Here is a 16152-nt window from a genome sequence, read left to right as displayed (position 1 = left end):
AAGTAAATTGCTGCTAATGATCTGAATCTTCAGAATACACCAGGAACTTTAATAGTATATTTTATACCTTTTCATCGAATTCTCACAACAATCCCATGACACAAAATTGATTTCTTATCTCCATTAACAGATGAGAAAACTGGAGGCTTGAGAAGCTAAGAACTCTCCTTAGGGTCACAGTAATTAGCGGAGCTTGTACTAGACCCTGAGTCTCGAGCAACAGATCATCTGCTCTGAATTCTCCGTGATGAAAAACAATTGTGTAAACGCTTGCATTTTTCAAAACCAAAAAAGCACTACTGTCTTTAGAATACATCTCACTTTCTCATAGATCAGAGTGTTCACAGCGTTTTCTGCAAGCTCACGTACCAACTTCAACAGTGAGATTAAAAAAGAAAGTTTCCAGCTTACAAAAATACAGTGACAAGATTGAAAAAAATCTGTGTGTGTTTCTTTTTTTTTCATGCCATATCTACCCTTTCCTTCTCTCATTAGGCTTACATGAGCAGGAATCTGTCTGCAACATGAAAACTTGAGACAACTTTGCTCCAAACTTGCATGGCTTTGAACATCAACTAAAACAGCATTACAGAGGAAAGACACCCTTTATTTTAGGACAAACGTTAAGTTTTCTTTTGCATTGGCTAAAATTCTAAGTGCTGTGTGAACATAGGCTTATTTTGAAGGTTAGCAAATTAACATATTACACATTGGCAAAGAAAAAGATGAACATTGTTACCAAGCAATGAATTATTTATTAACAGATAAGGTGAGTAACTGGGCTTCCCAGGTGGTGCTAGCAGTAAAGAATCCGCCTGCCAGTGTGGGAGACATAGAGACACGGGTTTGATCCCTGGGTCAGGAACATTCCCTGGAGGAAGGCATGGCAACCCACTCCAGTATTCTTGCCTGGAGAATCCCATGGACAGAGGAGCCTGGCGGGCTACAGTCCATCGGGTCCCACAAAGTCGTGAGGGATGACTGAAGTGACTCAGCATACACAGCACGCACAAGGAAGGGTAACCAGGCCAGTCCAGTTGCACTTGGGCACTAATCAGATTCAGCGCATTTAACTCTGCTCATTCCTTGGTCCTCCTGATCAGTTTTAGTGGAGGGGACCCCCAGTCTCCAAGCATGGATATCTCCCAAGGAAACAAGTGTGTCCACCTTGGGCAGGACTGTAGGCTCCCCTGTAATTCTGGCCGCCAACAATATAGTGGTAGTTCTTACAGTGACACACAATTATTCAGGTTTCCAAAGTCTCTTTATCTGAGCACTTACATTTTTTCCTCTGCCTTGAGTACCACCAATGGGGCTTCTCAGGTGGTGCGGTGGTTAAAAAACAACAACAACAACAAAAAACAGCCCTGCCAAGGCAGGAGATGCAAGAGATGAGGGTTTGATCCTTGGATCAGGAAGATCCCCAGAGTAGGGAATGGTAACCCACTCCAGTATTCTTGCCTGGAGAATCCCGTGGACAGAAGACTATGGGGCTACAGTCCAGGGGCTCACAAAGAGTCAGTATGACTAGAACACACACACACATACACATACCACCAGTAGTGCCAAATATGGTTTTTTAATTTGTTGACTAGTAACTGTAAGTGCCACGTGAAACACACTGCTGAACTAACCTGATGGCCACTGCAGGGCAGAGGGAAGAAAAGAAGTGGAAAGAGAAGAGAATTGAGAACAGAAAAAAGGAAGAAAGGAGAGAGAGGGAGCAAGTGGCAAGAGTCCTTGATGACAGGTGTTCTGTGGGGGCGCACTGCACTCCTCCAGGCTGGCCGGCAGCCGGGGTGTACCAGCCAGCTGGTGTGTGTGATTTAACCACCAGCCTTTAAAACAGCCTAACTAGTTGAAGCTCCTGAGGGTTCCAAAACCCCCCAGTCACCCCTGGATACCTCTGTCATCCAGCATCACACAGGTTAATGCCTGATACAGCAAAAGACTTTCAAAACTCCAGTACCAGCCACCTAGATGGTAGATATTTGAATAGCACCTTCTCACTTTCCCTAACTAAGCAAATTTTTAAGATCAACACTTGGATACTATTTGTTTACTTAAACAGATCATTCAGTCATTTCCATGTTTTGATGTAATCCCTAACTTTTAATATCCTATCTCATTGTTTCAGTATTTCTTTCGTTTACAGGAAAATACCTCTGGTTTAGAAATCCTTCCTCTTCCATTATTCCCCTTACCCCTCCCCTACTGGAACAGTCCTCATAAACAGCAGTAAACCTTAACTGTGGTCCAGAAACAACTTGCAACAGAACCACTTGGTAATGTTGATAACTATTCCGATTCTTGGGTTCCATCTCAGGCTTCTTGAACTAGAAGCTTCAGGGGCGTTCCTAAGCAATTTAAAGTTTGAGAAACTTTGAAGGACTAAGATCCAACTTTGATGTTCTCTTTGCTTCTTCTGAATATATGACATATCCACTGTTGATCAGAAAGCCTATCCATTTTGGTCATCTTTTTCTTTAGGACCCATTTAGTGTCACAGTGATCTGGAAGGCATGTAAGGGACATTAGTTTCCATGGCTGTCCTTGTAATATTTTAATTCAGGCAAAAGTCTGAAAACTTGCAAATCCCAGATCTCATAGAAGAAAACCACTCTCTAGCACTCTTAATTTTTAAAGAATCCCTGGTTATTAGACACTGAAAGTAAACAAAAGAATAAAACAACCTAACTGACTATAATACCAATTTGGAACAATTCAGTTCCTGTACTTCTATCAGGACCAACCAAACTCTCCTGGATATATTCTATTCATCATCAGTTTTTTAAATCTAGTAATAAAATGGATATCAACTGCAATATAAAATAAAACCATTTCCGCTCTCCCCACCCCTGGCCATCCCTCACTACAAACTCCTTCCACTCTCAAGAGATGGTGAGATGGCCTTTGAATACGAAACTCCTGCTTATGTGCAAGGGAAGACCCCAGCTGAGTTCCAGACTTTGGGTTAGAGACAACTGAACTTTTCAACTTGAATAAGAAAATGGAAAGAGTGTTCTCATTTTTCTTTGCCATTGAGAAAGAGGAGTCAAAGAAGTGAGGAAAAGAAAGAAGAAGGTGAGTCACTGTGGTGGGGACAGAAGGTTGAGTTGCAAAATGCCCAGCTGCTCTTAAAGAATGATGGTTGCCGAAGTTCCATCTTACACCTCTAGCCTCAAGCAATGTTAACTCCTGTCTCCACACACCTTCACTGAAGTCTGTCACTCACGCACACTCTTGCCTTCAGTGAGTGATTCACAGTGAAAATTAAAGGAAAGAGCCAGGTCTTGTTTGGGTGTTGCAGTATGGAACAGGGTCAGGGCGGTAGTTGCTAAATGATCCCAGTTAGACTCAGGAGCTTAAAGCAAGAAATGACCTTGAGAATTCAGGTCACATGGTTATTCATTTATCTTCTGTGGGGACCATTAAATTTGTCCATGAAACTTAGGCTGGCGTTTGGAATGAACTTTATCCAGATTTTTCAGGCGCATGTTAGCAACATTTTTTATTTCTTACTTTAGCTTTTCCATTTCAAAATCATGTTGATGCATGTATTTAGCCATACTTTCTTAGTAATTTAGAATTCAGCCACCTTTTTGAGCCTCATGCCTCCATAAACCTCAGCTCTTCTGCAGGTTTTACTCCCCAGGCTTCACTGTCCCCAAAATAAATAGATTTGTGGTGATGGTGGAGAGGGATGGAAAAGAATAAGATTTTTACAGGGGAAACATAGAAGATGAGAATGAAGAACAAAGCAAGAAAATAAGAGGGAAGCTGATGGCTGGGGGAGCAGCGGGCTCTCATTTGCAAATTTGAGTGGCAGAAGAATGTTTGTATTCCTCCAAAATTTACATGAAACCTAATCCCTATTGTGATGATATTGGAAACTTTGGGAGGTAATTAGGTTAAGAGAGTGAAGCCCTCTTGAATGGGACTAATGCCTTTGAGAAAGAGACCCAAGAGTGTTTTCTAGCTCCTTCTGCCATGTAAGGACACAGAGAGAAAACAGCCACCTATGAACCAGGAAGTGGGCTCTCACCAGACACTGAATCTGTTGGTGCTTTGATCTTGGACTTCCCATCCTCCAGAATTGTGAGCAATAAATGTCTGTTGTTGCAAAGTCACCAGTTGATGATATTTTTGTAATAGCAGGCTGTAATGCCTAAGAAACTATGATCACTCAAAGCGAGGGTCCATTAGACAATCACTCAGAGTCAGTGGAGAAAGCAGGCGTTCCTAAGTGGTAGATAGAGATCGAGCAGAAGATAGTGATCTAGAAAGCTTGCATGCCACTCAGCCAGAGCAAGATTAACTCCTCCTCTCTAGGCCTGAGAACTCAAGTCTTCAGAGGAATCAAAGACAGCTTCTTAAAGCGTGAGATTTCCTGCTTGTCAAACTGTTCATATCTGGTTTACAAAATCCTCTTTAACTGAGAGTAACATGAATGACTGAACTGTATTTTATAGACTTGCCTAAAATTCCTTCCATATAAAACAGCTTTTGAAAGAAAATGGCTGAGGAGCCAGTCAAGGCTATATTGTGGTGTGTGTGTGTGTGTGTGTGTGTGGCCTTCTTATCCCATCTAGATGAACCAGAAGCTAAAGACTGGACAACAGGGAAAAGTTGTAGACTAGACCCTCGATAACTGAGAACACGTGATGTATCTCAACTTGTTTAAGGTGACAATTTGGAAGAGAAATAGGAACTATTGTAGGATTTAAAAACAAACCACTGAGAGGGACTCTTTTGGGCATTACTAGAGTAATGCCTAGAAGCTTCTTTCCCCACCTAACAACAGTTGAACAACTTTCATTCTAGATGAGGAGAACAAACACTGAAACACTCCTTGGATCTCTGTGGTATTTATCTGCCTTGCCATTTTGTGGGGACAGATTTTTATCTGCCTGGTTGCAGTAACCGGATCACCACAGGGGTTGCTTTGGAAAATCAGATGAGCTATCTTATTGTTCTAAGAAAAGAAAACCAAGAAAAGAGAGTGGTGGGTATTATGTGGCAAGAACTTCCCTGTGCCCCTTTCTACCTCAACAGACCCACTGTGGCCCCTGGAGAAACACCTGCCCGGTTGCTGGGAGCATGCTGGCCAGAAAAGCTGTTGTGGTGTTCAGGAGCTCAGCTGCAGAGAGATGCAGACTTCTGTTAACAAATGCAAACAGCTGATTCTACAATGCAAGTTCTTACTTTGGGGAAAGAAAAACCTCACATGGGTTTTTATACAGATTGTTTTTTTCTACAACAGATGTCTCATCTTCGGTTACTTTTTCTTGATAGCATCTCTGGGTGTTTTTTTCTACCTGTGCTTTGCCAGACAACATGAAGTATAATCTTTTTTCTTTAGTGGCAATTTAAATGGAAGAGAAATAGGTTTCTTGCCTACGTATTTACTAGTTAATATAGCAATTGGATTCTCCTGCCTATGGACTTTTTTTTCTCTTTCTTGTTTTTCATATGTTGGAAAAACAATCTATTGCTCTAGATGGTTCTCTGGGCTTTAGAGCCATGGCAAACCATCATGATTGTGCTTCAGTTCACTTCAGTCGCTCAGTCGATTGTGCTTACTCTATTAATAAAAGGATAAAATATTTTCAGGTATTTTTTTACAAAATCAAGTAGCTGGATTTCTGCTTCTGAGGCATATTTTGCTCTTCTAATAATTGGAGTTATTCTTGTGTTATCAAAGTTAATTCATTTTGCTTTGAGAATAAAACACACATGCACAAAGAGGTATTTTTTGCATTCGAACTCATCATATTAAAAAATAGCTATTATTGGGAGTTAAAAAAGGAGACTTCAATGACAAATGAATATCATGAAATTCCAATTCTTTGAAAAAAATAAAAAGGGTTTTCTTTGGCTTGGATTGGAAATTATTTTAGCAGATTATATGAAGCAAGAGATCTCTTGTCCAGTAACTGGACTGAATGTATGTTTGTCCCAATCTTTCTATCTAAGGTTCTTAAAAACTTTTTAAAGTGCAAGCACAATTGAAATTAAGGAAAAGCTTGCAGGTATTTGATTATGAGACTCATATATATTTGTATTTGACTCTTAGCTGTGACTTTCTTTTTTACCCCCTTCTGTCCTCAAGTAAACTGCAACTTCATTTTATTGTTTTTATCTCTATGGGTTGCATGTCTAACTTTTGTCTGTTTTATTGAAATATAATTGACATACAGTACTGTGTAAGTTTAAGGAGTCCAACAAAATAATTAGACATATACAGCATGAAAAGATTACCAAAATAGGTTTAATGAACATCCATGATGGAATATAGATAAAAATTAAAGAAATAGAAAAATAGTTTTTCCTTGTGATGAGAACTCTTAGGATTTACTCTCTTAACAGCTTTGCATGCTTATTTAAAGAATTAAATACTGTTGACCAAATTTGTTATATATTAAATCAGCTTGTATGCATTTCATACTTTAAGAGTAATTGAGCCAGTCAGTCATTGTAAAACAATATATTCATTTATGTTACAAGTGGCCATAGCTTTTCTGATCTAGCACATATATTATGTGAATGCTAATATAATGCCAGTTGATTGGGCAATATTTCCATATTTTGCTTTGTAAGTGGCTTTAAAATGTGCCAATTCCTGCCCCTTGGTCACCGGAAGAGTTACTATATCAGGGTAAGTCATGGCATGTTGCTCCAAACTGGGTTTACCAAAATTTCTCTTCTCATAATGAGGAAAAGCAACAGTCCATCTTATAAGCATGGTGACTATCACTGAAAGGAAACTTTTTCCTGTGAGTTAAAGGATAAAAATGGATAATTGTGTCAAAATTAATATTAAAAGACTAGCTGGTGCCTGAGCCATTAAGAATGAATTTCGATGGCCAAATGAATTTTGATGCCCCGGCAAGAAAACAGGAACTTCAACATTCTGAGGGAACTTTTACTGGTGACAGTGACCCTGGAGAGGGGGACTCTGCCCTCCCCAGGAGTCAGCCTGGTGGGCCTTTCCTTTCCCTGGCTCATCTTCCTAGCCAGTATCTAATTCCTGTCTTAGTCTAAGTATAAACTATTGGATGTTAAAGGCTTAAAATATGACTGCTCTCAGGGTTTTGTAGTCGGTAGAGGTCAGACGCTATCAACTGTCTGAGGGGAAGCCCCCATCGGGTAGCCCCCTCACCCCTTCTTGACTGTGTCCTGAAGACTCCTCAGAATAGGAGACTTGGGGAGGCAGGAGGGAGTGTCCATGCCAGGGAGCCCAGTCCAGAGCGTCCACAACAAAGCCCTCCGTAGGCACTCCAAGTCACATGAGTTTCCTTTCTGCCATCTTGCTGCCTGTCTTGCCAAGGGGTGAACTTCACAAGGTCCCTTTGGAAATACTGCTGAGTCCTGGATTACAGCTGAAATACTTAGTTGGTATTGAACAATGAGGGGGGGGGGGGGACCTACAGGATGTCTCTCTTCTAATTACCAAATAAAATAGGAAAAATGAAATAAGGCAAGATAAATATTCTCCCAAACTCAGTTGCAGCCAGCACACAAGAAAAGGAAAATAACTTCATTGAATAAACTTCAAAAATTAGTGACTAAGGGAAGAAACAGAGAGTCTGGTGCCGCAGGAGGCAAGTGAGGCTTCCCACTTGTTATGTGGGCTCAGAGCAGGATGGCGTGGTGGTGGTGGTGGGGGAGACAGTTATTCTAGGGAAATCTGTGGATGCTCCCTAATACACACCAGGTTGGAGAAGTGGACTCGGGGTGAATGAATAGCCTGGGGAAGGTCAAGGGAAAATTTATAGTATGAAAGCCCTAAATACCACAACTGGATTTTCCCAGAGACAGAGCGGGGAATGAGTTGCCATGGTTGGCCTCGCCTGTGCACACGCTCTAAACAAGATGTCAGAAAATGGAACAGCATTCGTGTCCCCAGCAAGGACTGCCCTCAAGACCAGCACAGCTCACCTTCATTTTGCAGGTGAGCTGATTAAAAACAATACTCAGAACTCAAATCACAGCTCTGAGGGGAAGAATCATTTATCACACTGGATTAAAGTGAGTAGATGCATTTGTCATCCATTAATCAGATCAAAAGAAGTGGTGACCCCTCCATGTACATGGACCAGAAAATCTCTGAGAACTAAGAGGAATATCATCTCAGAAAATACTGGTGATAGAATGACTGACACAGATACATCTGGGCTAAGTTTTAAACCTTAGTAAAGACAGAAATTCCTTTGGGAATCCTGACAGAAAAGCAAGTCATTTTCAAAGAGGGGAGTTCAGGGTGGTTTCAGATTTCTCTAAAGCAAAATTATATGCCAGGATATAAAAACAAAGACCATGAAAATTGTTTATAATAGTGATAAAAATTTGGATAAAAACACAGAAAGCATGCTGGTGGAATATAATACAGCAGGGAATAGGTTACTCAAGAGAACAGGGATTAGACTGAGGAGCTGGTTTATTTTAGAAGAACGAAAGAGGTTTAGACCTTGGAGAGGAAAGACCAAGAATAAGAAGATCATAGTATTTGATTCAGCTTTTTCAGTGTTGTGAAATAACTCAATTTGTGAAATGTTTCAGAGAAATTGCCCTGGGATGTTTTTAAGTACCTTGTTTTTAGATTCCAAGCACAAAGCAGTGTAGTAATGCTTGTAGAAATCCTGCTGAAAGGATCCACTCAGCCTCACACTTCTTAAATGTGCTTGAGCATTGAATTTCATGCAGTAGTTAGGATCAACACACACCGACATCAAACATTTTTCAAATATACAATCTAATAAGGTGATTTTAAGGGAATACATGTAAAAGGAGAGAGAAAGAGAAGAGACATGAGAGTTTCAGAGCCTGTGATGGGAAATCTTGCCCCTCCTAGAAACAAGTGAGTTGCTGATGAAAATAACCCAAGCACCTTTTGGTTCCAAGTTGGTGCAGGATGGATTAGTTAAAGTGATACAAACGGAGAGGGAATGGGTCAGCCACATCATTAGCCTTTTGTTATTGCCCACTGGCACCCTGGCCTTACCCCTTCAGTTGTCAAGATGATGATCTAATCATTCTCTCTCTCTCTTTTTAATATTTATTTATTTGACTGCACTGGGTCTTAGTTGTCGCATGAGAGATCTTTGATTTTTGTTGCAGAATCTTTTAGTTGTAGCATTTAAACTCTCAGATGTGGCATGTGGGGTCTAGATCCCCAACCAGGGATCGAACTTGGCCCCCCAGCACTGGAAGAATGGAATCTTAGCCATTGGACCACCAGGAAAGTCCCTGAGCTGATCATTCTTAAAGCTAACATGTGGAAAGATGAGTTTTAGTTTCTCTCTAGCTTTAAAAACAAGACCAGAAAAAGGGTTGGATTGAATGTTTCCCGGTAGGTTTTATCAACTCCTACATGCACACCTACAGTCAGGCTAGGGCTCCTTAGCAACTCACACTTTGCTGTGAGGCGCACACACTGGTGTCTGGGAGGAAGGCCTTTCACTACTGCTCCGGAACCAAAAGGAACCAGAGAAAAGGTTAGTTCAGAGAACATTTTGATATTTGGATTTTTTTTTTTTTTTAAGTTTAGGCTTTTGTACCTTCAATGATTCTGGAGAAAAGAAAAGCTATTCAGTCCATGCTCAGAAAAGTGACAGGTTATATTCAAGCTGTGGTTACAAGTAACAGAATAGATCTAAATTATGGGCCATTTTGTATAGATATAATATTTATTTTGTATTGAAGCATCATTCGATTGAGAATAATTCTATTGGGACGGGTTATGTAGTTTGTTAAAAGTAATTGCTAAGCTGTAGAGAGTATGAATACTGAATTCCTATTAGACTTTGGTGGGAAGACAAATTTAAACAACTAACAAGAATATATTATGTCTGTGCTCCAAATAGATAAAGTTAAACAGACTGTTCTCTGTCTACATGGATCTTATTTCTGGTATTTATAGTATTTATGGTGGTATTTATAGCAAAACAAAAACATGACAATTTTCAACCAAAGGACAGAGAAAGGGAGAAGGATGAAGATTCTGTGGGTTTCATTTATGCTTGATTTATTATTTCATAATATCTTATGTTTCAAGAGAGGGAAAGTAGCAGGGAGGGTGATGAGGGGTCACAGGCTCTGAAATCAGAGAGACAGGAGGACTGTGCCCAATGCCCAGGACCAATTTCCCTGCCTAGTCACATTGTGGATTTGGGCAAGTCCCCTAACCCTCTGAGCTTTAGTTTCCACGTAGAATTCCCATTTCCATTGGTTTCTTAGGAGGAATAAACAGGGGTAACATGTATCTAATATGTAACAAAGCCTAAATCAATGATAAGCATTCTTTTAATTTTTAAAGTTTTTTTTTTTTTTTTTTGATGAGGATCATTTTTAAAGTTTTTATTGAATTTGTTACAATATTGCTTCTGCTTTATGATTTGGCTTTTTGGCCATGAGGCATATGGGATTTTAGCTTCCCTAACAGGGATTAAATCCGTGTCCCCCTGTGTTGGAAAGCATAGTCTTAACCACTGGACCACCAGGGAAGTCCCCTTACTGGCTGATATATTGGACAAAAATGATGAAAGATGGAAGGTAGATTTGGAAAAGAGGTTTAAGGAATTAAATGTGAACCTGGAAAGGAAGGAATCAGGTAGAAGGCTAGGAAAAATGTTCTAGAGTTTTGAAAACCTACAGGGTTAGATGAAGTTTCAATTAATTTGAATACTATGAGACACTTTCAAATTCTAGTATTCTTTTAACCTTCCTAAACAGAATGCTAAACTACTTAGTACGGTTTTGGAACAATAGCAGTGGTGGGATTAGGAGTCAGCAGACCTGACTTTTAAGAAATTCTCTGTGTTCAGGAAATAAGCGTTCATTTTTGTGACACATATACAAAGTTATTTTCTGCAGCACTGTTTTGAGGAGCAAAAGTTTGGAAACAATACAAACTGTTACATCAATTAGGCCAGTCATCCATTTACCTGAATATCATGGAGCTCAACAGTAACCTCTTACTAAAATGTGGAAAGATAGACAGGAATTGTATTTTTATTTGAAAAATACAATCAAAGGATCAAAGCAATGCATACTGTATTTTATTTCTTCAGTAAAAGGCAAGAAGATTAATATCTATATTTATATTTGCTTGGGTAAGCATAAAGAAATTTTGGACAGATATAGCAATTAAGAGGAGTCATTTCTGTGGAGACCCAGCAAATGGTAGAGACTGACTAAAAGTACTTTTCACTGTATTTCATTTTATAGTTGTCGTTTTTGAGCCAGATATAATTTCTACTTAAAAAATCAGTTAAAAATTAAATGCTTTTTTAAAATCATGAATGCTGTAAAGGGGTGTTACTCAGAATTAGTTATGAACTGGATTGCTTTATACTGACAACAACTTGATGTCAGTTCAAATTAAGAAGATTGAGTTTTGAATTTATGGTTACCTTGGGGAAAAAGCAGCTAGGGAGTTTGGGACTGACATGTATATATACACTGCTATATTTAAAATAGATAACCAATAAGGACCTACTGTATTAAGATAGGGAACTCTGCTCAATGTTATGGGGCAGCCTGGATGGGAGGGGAGTTTGGGGGAGAATGGATACTCATATATTTATGGCTGAGTCCCTTTGCCATTCGTCTGAAACTATCACAACATTGCTAATCGACTGCACTCCAACATAAAATATTTTTTTTAAAAAATTCAGAATCCCACCTCCCACCAGAAAAAAAAAGATTGAGTTTTGATTTCTGGCAGAGGTGAATAAAGAAGGAACAGTTTGAAGCATAATATGTATCAAGGGATCAGAGGGTAGAGCTGGGGTACACTGATGAGAAGACTTAGAATCTTAACTGTGTCATGGGACACTTGAGCAGTGGGGAGGCACATCGGATGGGGACAGGGTTGCAAGGAGAAGGAGAAAGAAGGCAAGGATCAACTTGGCTTCCTAAGCAATTTTGCTTGAATTTCTTGGAGCTGTATTTCACTGAAAATCAGCTCCAGGCTGACCTTGCTGGGACGACAGAGCCAAAAGAGAGCTTCATGGGCATGTCAATAGCACAGCAGCAGACATCTGAGTACCACCATTCAAACCAGATAGTGCACTGGAAATAAAGATGGAGGACATGGAAGAAACCTCTCAAGGATTTCTATTTTGCATCAGGACAGTTTCTTTGGCATGAAGTCAGTGACATAAAATGGTGGTTATGATAGCTCATTTTTACCTGAGGCACAGAAAAATTAAGACAGGGAATTAGAAAGGGTCCTTTAGAAGATTAAAAAAACAAAACAAAGCAAACATTTCTGAGTTATGGATCAGTATTAGAACTAGCACATGATGGATGACATATGAGGACATAAGTGGAACAAGACTGACTCTTTCTAGAAAGCAGATGATCGTGGGGTCATTCCAAACTTGTTTCTATGTGAGTGATTAATGGGGCATTTGATTACTAATCTGTGGTTTGACATAGAGAATATTGATCTTAGGGAAATGACATATTGCAAAATGTTTCTACAGGACCAAAATAAAACAAACTACCTTTATACTCAGAATTGCTTTAAATAGATCACACTCTTGTAAGTAAAAAAAGATATATCTAGTAGTGGTGTGGTCACTTGTAACCATCCTTTTCCTTTTCTCATGATAAACAACAATTGCACATTATTTGCCTAAAGTCTTAATCATTTCAAGCACAAGTGAGCTTCTTTCATCACTTGGAGGGTTACCAAGCTTTACCAAGTCATTCAGGATCAACTTTTATTGTATGCTATAGCAGGGTGGTAACATCTCTGATAGAAAATTAAACTGTTTACCCAGAAGGAAAATAATGTGTCCCTCTGTCTGGCTTATTATCCTAAAGTACTACTTTAGCAATCAGGAATGTTCAGAAAACTTTATGCTGACTGAAAAACAGCAGCTAAAATATAAAAGAGTAAGTGCCCTTTCACAAGTCCTGGGCATCTCTTATTTGAATACTGGACTTACGAGACACAGGATAAATTTGTGGACATTTAAAATCATTTGTCATTCGGGCCTGGATAATTCTTTCTTGGGAGGAGCTGTCCTGCGTACTGTGGGGTGTTTAGCAGCGTCTCTGGCCTCTACTCGCTGGATGCCAGGAGCACCCTGCAGCCGTGAGAGTCAAATGTCCCCCGGGCTCCATCACTTGACTCGGAGGTTTGCTCACCTTCTAATGCCTCTGTGGTACTAGAGGGAACACACCTCATTCTTAATTCAACAGAAATGAAACCCAACAAAGGAAATAAAGGAAATGGTCATCATTAAGCAAAACTACCTAGTAATCAAACGGATGTATTCCTCCTCAAGACCCCAAAGCAGCCCCCTCAAGGCACTTCCTCACAGAATAGAACTAAGGATTTCAACTCCCTCAGACGTCCAACACCAGGAAAAAAAAAAAAAAAAGAAACCTGCCAAGGAAAAGTCGTCATACACACAGGAGTACTGGTGATGGAATCATTCCTTGTTACAGATTTTTACCCAGAAGCTATAACACCCTCTGATGGGAAGCAAAATATATGAAATTACAAAGGAGAGACGAACTCACTGTTTCCAGATGTGGCTTTTCGGAATTTTGACAGGTCAACGTGGGGTGGTCTGCTGGGTTTTGGTGGAGGGGGTCCCAGGGTTAACAAGGAAGGCAGAGGTTTCTGCTTGGGGGTCGCTGAATTTTTGTCCCCCTTTTCCTTGTCTTGACTTTGGCTCCAGGGCCCTGTCGATGTCAGCTTTGAAGGGGTCTTCAAGAACTTGGCAGGAGGAGCCCCAGAGGCTGACTCTTCCTGAGTGATTTTGCTCAGGAAGACATTCTTAGCAGCGTCCAACTTCCTATCTTCTCTTTTCTCTTCAGTATTTTTGGGGAGGCCTCCGGGAGTCCCTCTGTTTGCAGCAGGTTTCAGAACAACTCCAGGAAAAGGAGATACTGACGTCTCACCCCCATGCTCTTTATTCTCTGGCTCTTCCCTGGCTGGTTTCAAAGGGCCAGGCTTGGCCTTGGCTGCCAGGGGGGCCAGGGGCCCTCTCTGGGGAGCCGCAGTCTTGGCGGGGCTCTCGTCTTCCTGGGCATCCTCTGTGTTGCCCAGGGGTGGCTTCTGGCCAAAGACAGGTTTAGGGAAGAGAGGCTTGGGGTCCAGATCTTGTGAGGCTGACAGAAATTTGCCTTTTGCCCCAGCCAACTTTGACAGGACTTGTTTTGGTTCACTCTCCAGGGCTGGAGGCATTGACCCCGGCTTGGGGCCTGGTTTTAAGTCATGGTCTTGGTTTACACTGGGAAGTGAAGGTTTAGTCCCAGGAGGCCAGGGAAATGCAGGTTTGGCATCTTCTTTTGGTAAGTTGATGGGCTTGGGGCCTACAGGTTTCAGAAATCCTGCTTTCACCTCGGGGTCTCTGGTGGCCGAGTTAGCCTGCGGTCCAAACCTGGGACTCACTCCCGTTGGCTTTAGAAATGGGGGCTTGGGCTCCTTGTCAGGCTTTTCCTCAGGAGAAGGTTTCACCCCCACAGGTGGCTTGGGGGATCCAAATTTGGGCACGTTGCTCAGTCCTGCAGGAGGGCTTGCATTTCCTTGGTTGTTGAACAAGTTCTTTTTGGCCTGGACTCCTGAAGGGGAGTTTTGTCCCGGGACCTTGAAGGGCCGGCTGTTGACTGAGACCTCCTCCGTGGGGTTGCCCCCGTTGTTAAACTTCGCCATGAGGGACTTCACATCTGCTTTTCCATCCTGCAAGCACAGGGAAGAAACACTCACTGAGAACCTGAAGTCTCACTTGCACAATTTAAAATACTACACTTTAAAGGTTTCCTGGTTTGAGGCCTTCAGCGTCGCTGATTGGTTCACGAGGTATTGTAACATTTATCTTCCTCTATGGCAAAATAAGTTGTGAGACTTTCTTTAAAGGGGAGGGCTGTGATACATAGACTTTTTTTTTTTTGGTTGTCTTAGACTGACTTGATATTTTGTTGTTGTTAAGTCACAACTTATCTTTCCTTCTTTCCTCTCACTGTTTCTGTAGCTCTCTTGTGGGATTTACTCTGAACTTGGTATTTATCTGTTTTGTTGAACTTGAAAAAAATGTGAAAGTGGCTAACAAAAGACTTCTTCCATATTTTACAGCTGAGGCTCTTAAAGAGAACCTGCATTTCAAAAATGAAAGCAAGCTCTTCTGTAAATTTAGGTTGCATGCTTTATACAGCATAGCCACATTTGACATCTCTGTGGTTTGCGAGCCTGTTCTTGTTCTTATATATATTTAAAGTCTGTTTGTTCACAGGGAGATGTGGCAGAAAAACCAACTCATTTTTATATATAAGCAATAAAACAAGTTTTGTTCTACTTATCGATACATATTTAGTGTAAATGATTCAGCTGGAACCAGACTAGCAGACTGGCTGCACTCGTTTTCAAGGGATATAGAGTCTGGGACACTGGAAAAGTGATGAGGAAGGGGCTGGAGATTCTCATTTCCAGAAACTGGTTTCTCCAGTCTCCTCTTTGTCCCTCTTGTCTAGAATCAGGGTGTTACCTAGGAAAAAGGGCGGGCTGTCACCTTCTTTGAGACTATAATCCTATATAACCTGGAAAAATTCATGGTGGGTTTCCTTTTTTCTCTCAAAAGCTGGGAGTTGAACTTTTGTAGTTCTTTCAGGAAATTGAAAAAACAAAACAAACCAAAAAGACAGGTAACCAGGACAGTTTCCATTTCTATGCTTTAAAAATTCACCTAGGAAGGTTTTCTTATTTTCCACACTCACCTATCATTGCCATATGCCCAAGCATATTTCTTCTCTCAAGGCCCCACTCAGATACCAAGAAACCAGAGATGCTCTCTGGTTGGAAAGAACTGCTTTCTCCTCTTAACTCATGTAGCAGTGAAGGCGCTGTGATATACCCCCATGTTACTTTCTTTCATGATAATAAGAGCCACTGTTTAATGTGTAAACACATGTGCTTGATTCTGAACCAGGCATGTTATCTATGTTGCCCCATGTCATTCTTTTGAAGGATGGCATCATTTAATTCCATTTCATAGGAAAGAGGACTGAGGTTGAAACTGCAAGAGGATGTGATGGTAAAAGCATGGGAACTTGGTTGGAATCCTCGTTGATTCATAGGGCCTCGGTGATACAATCTATACGATGGGGATAATAGCCAGTATCTGCCAGAACTGT

General features: G+C 40.7%; 1 protein-coding gene across 3 annotated transcripts in view; it reads right to left on the bottom strand.

The window, feature by feature from the left end:
* The window catches only part of FYB1 (FYN binding protein 1), a 164313-nt gene that overhangs the window by 80475 nt on the left and 67686 nt on the right, over positions 1-16152 (bottom strand). For all 3 annotated transcript variants that reach the window (XM_043887611.1, XM_043887613.1, XM_043887612.1), the window contains one exon: positions 13540-14704. In XM_043887611.1, coding sequence (XP_043743546.1) covers positions 13540-14704 — 1165 coding nt within the window. The remainder of the gene's footprint in view (positions 1-13539; positions 14705-16152) is intronic.

Source organism: Cervus elaphus, chromosome 25 (assembly GCF_910594005.1).
Source record: "Cervus elaphus chromosome 25, mCerEla1.1, whole genome shotgun sequence".
NCBI lineage: Eukaryota > Metazoa > Chordata > Mammalia > Artiodactyla > Cervidae > Cervus > Cervus elaphus.
Note: the sequence above shows the minus strand (reverse complement) of the source record. Positions and strands in the feature narration are given on the sequence as shown.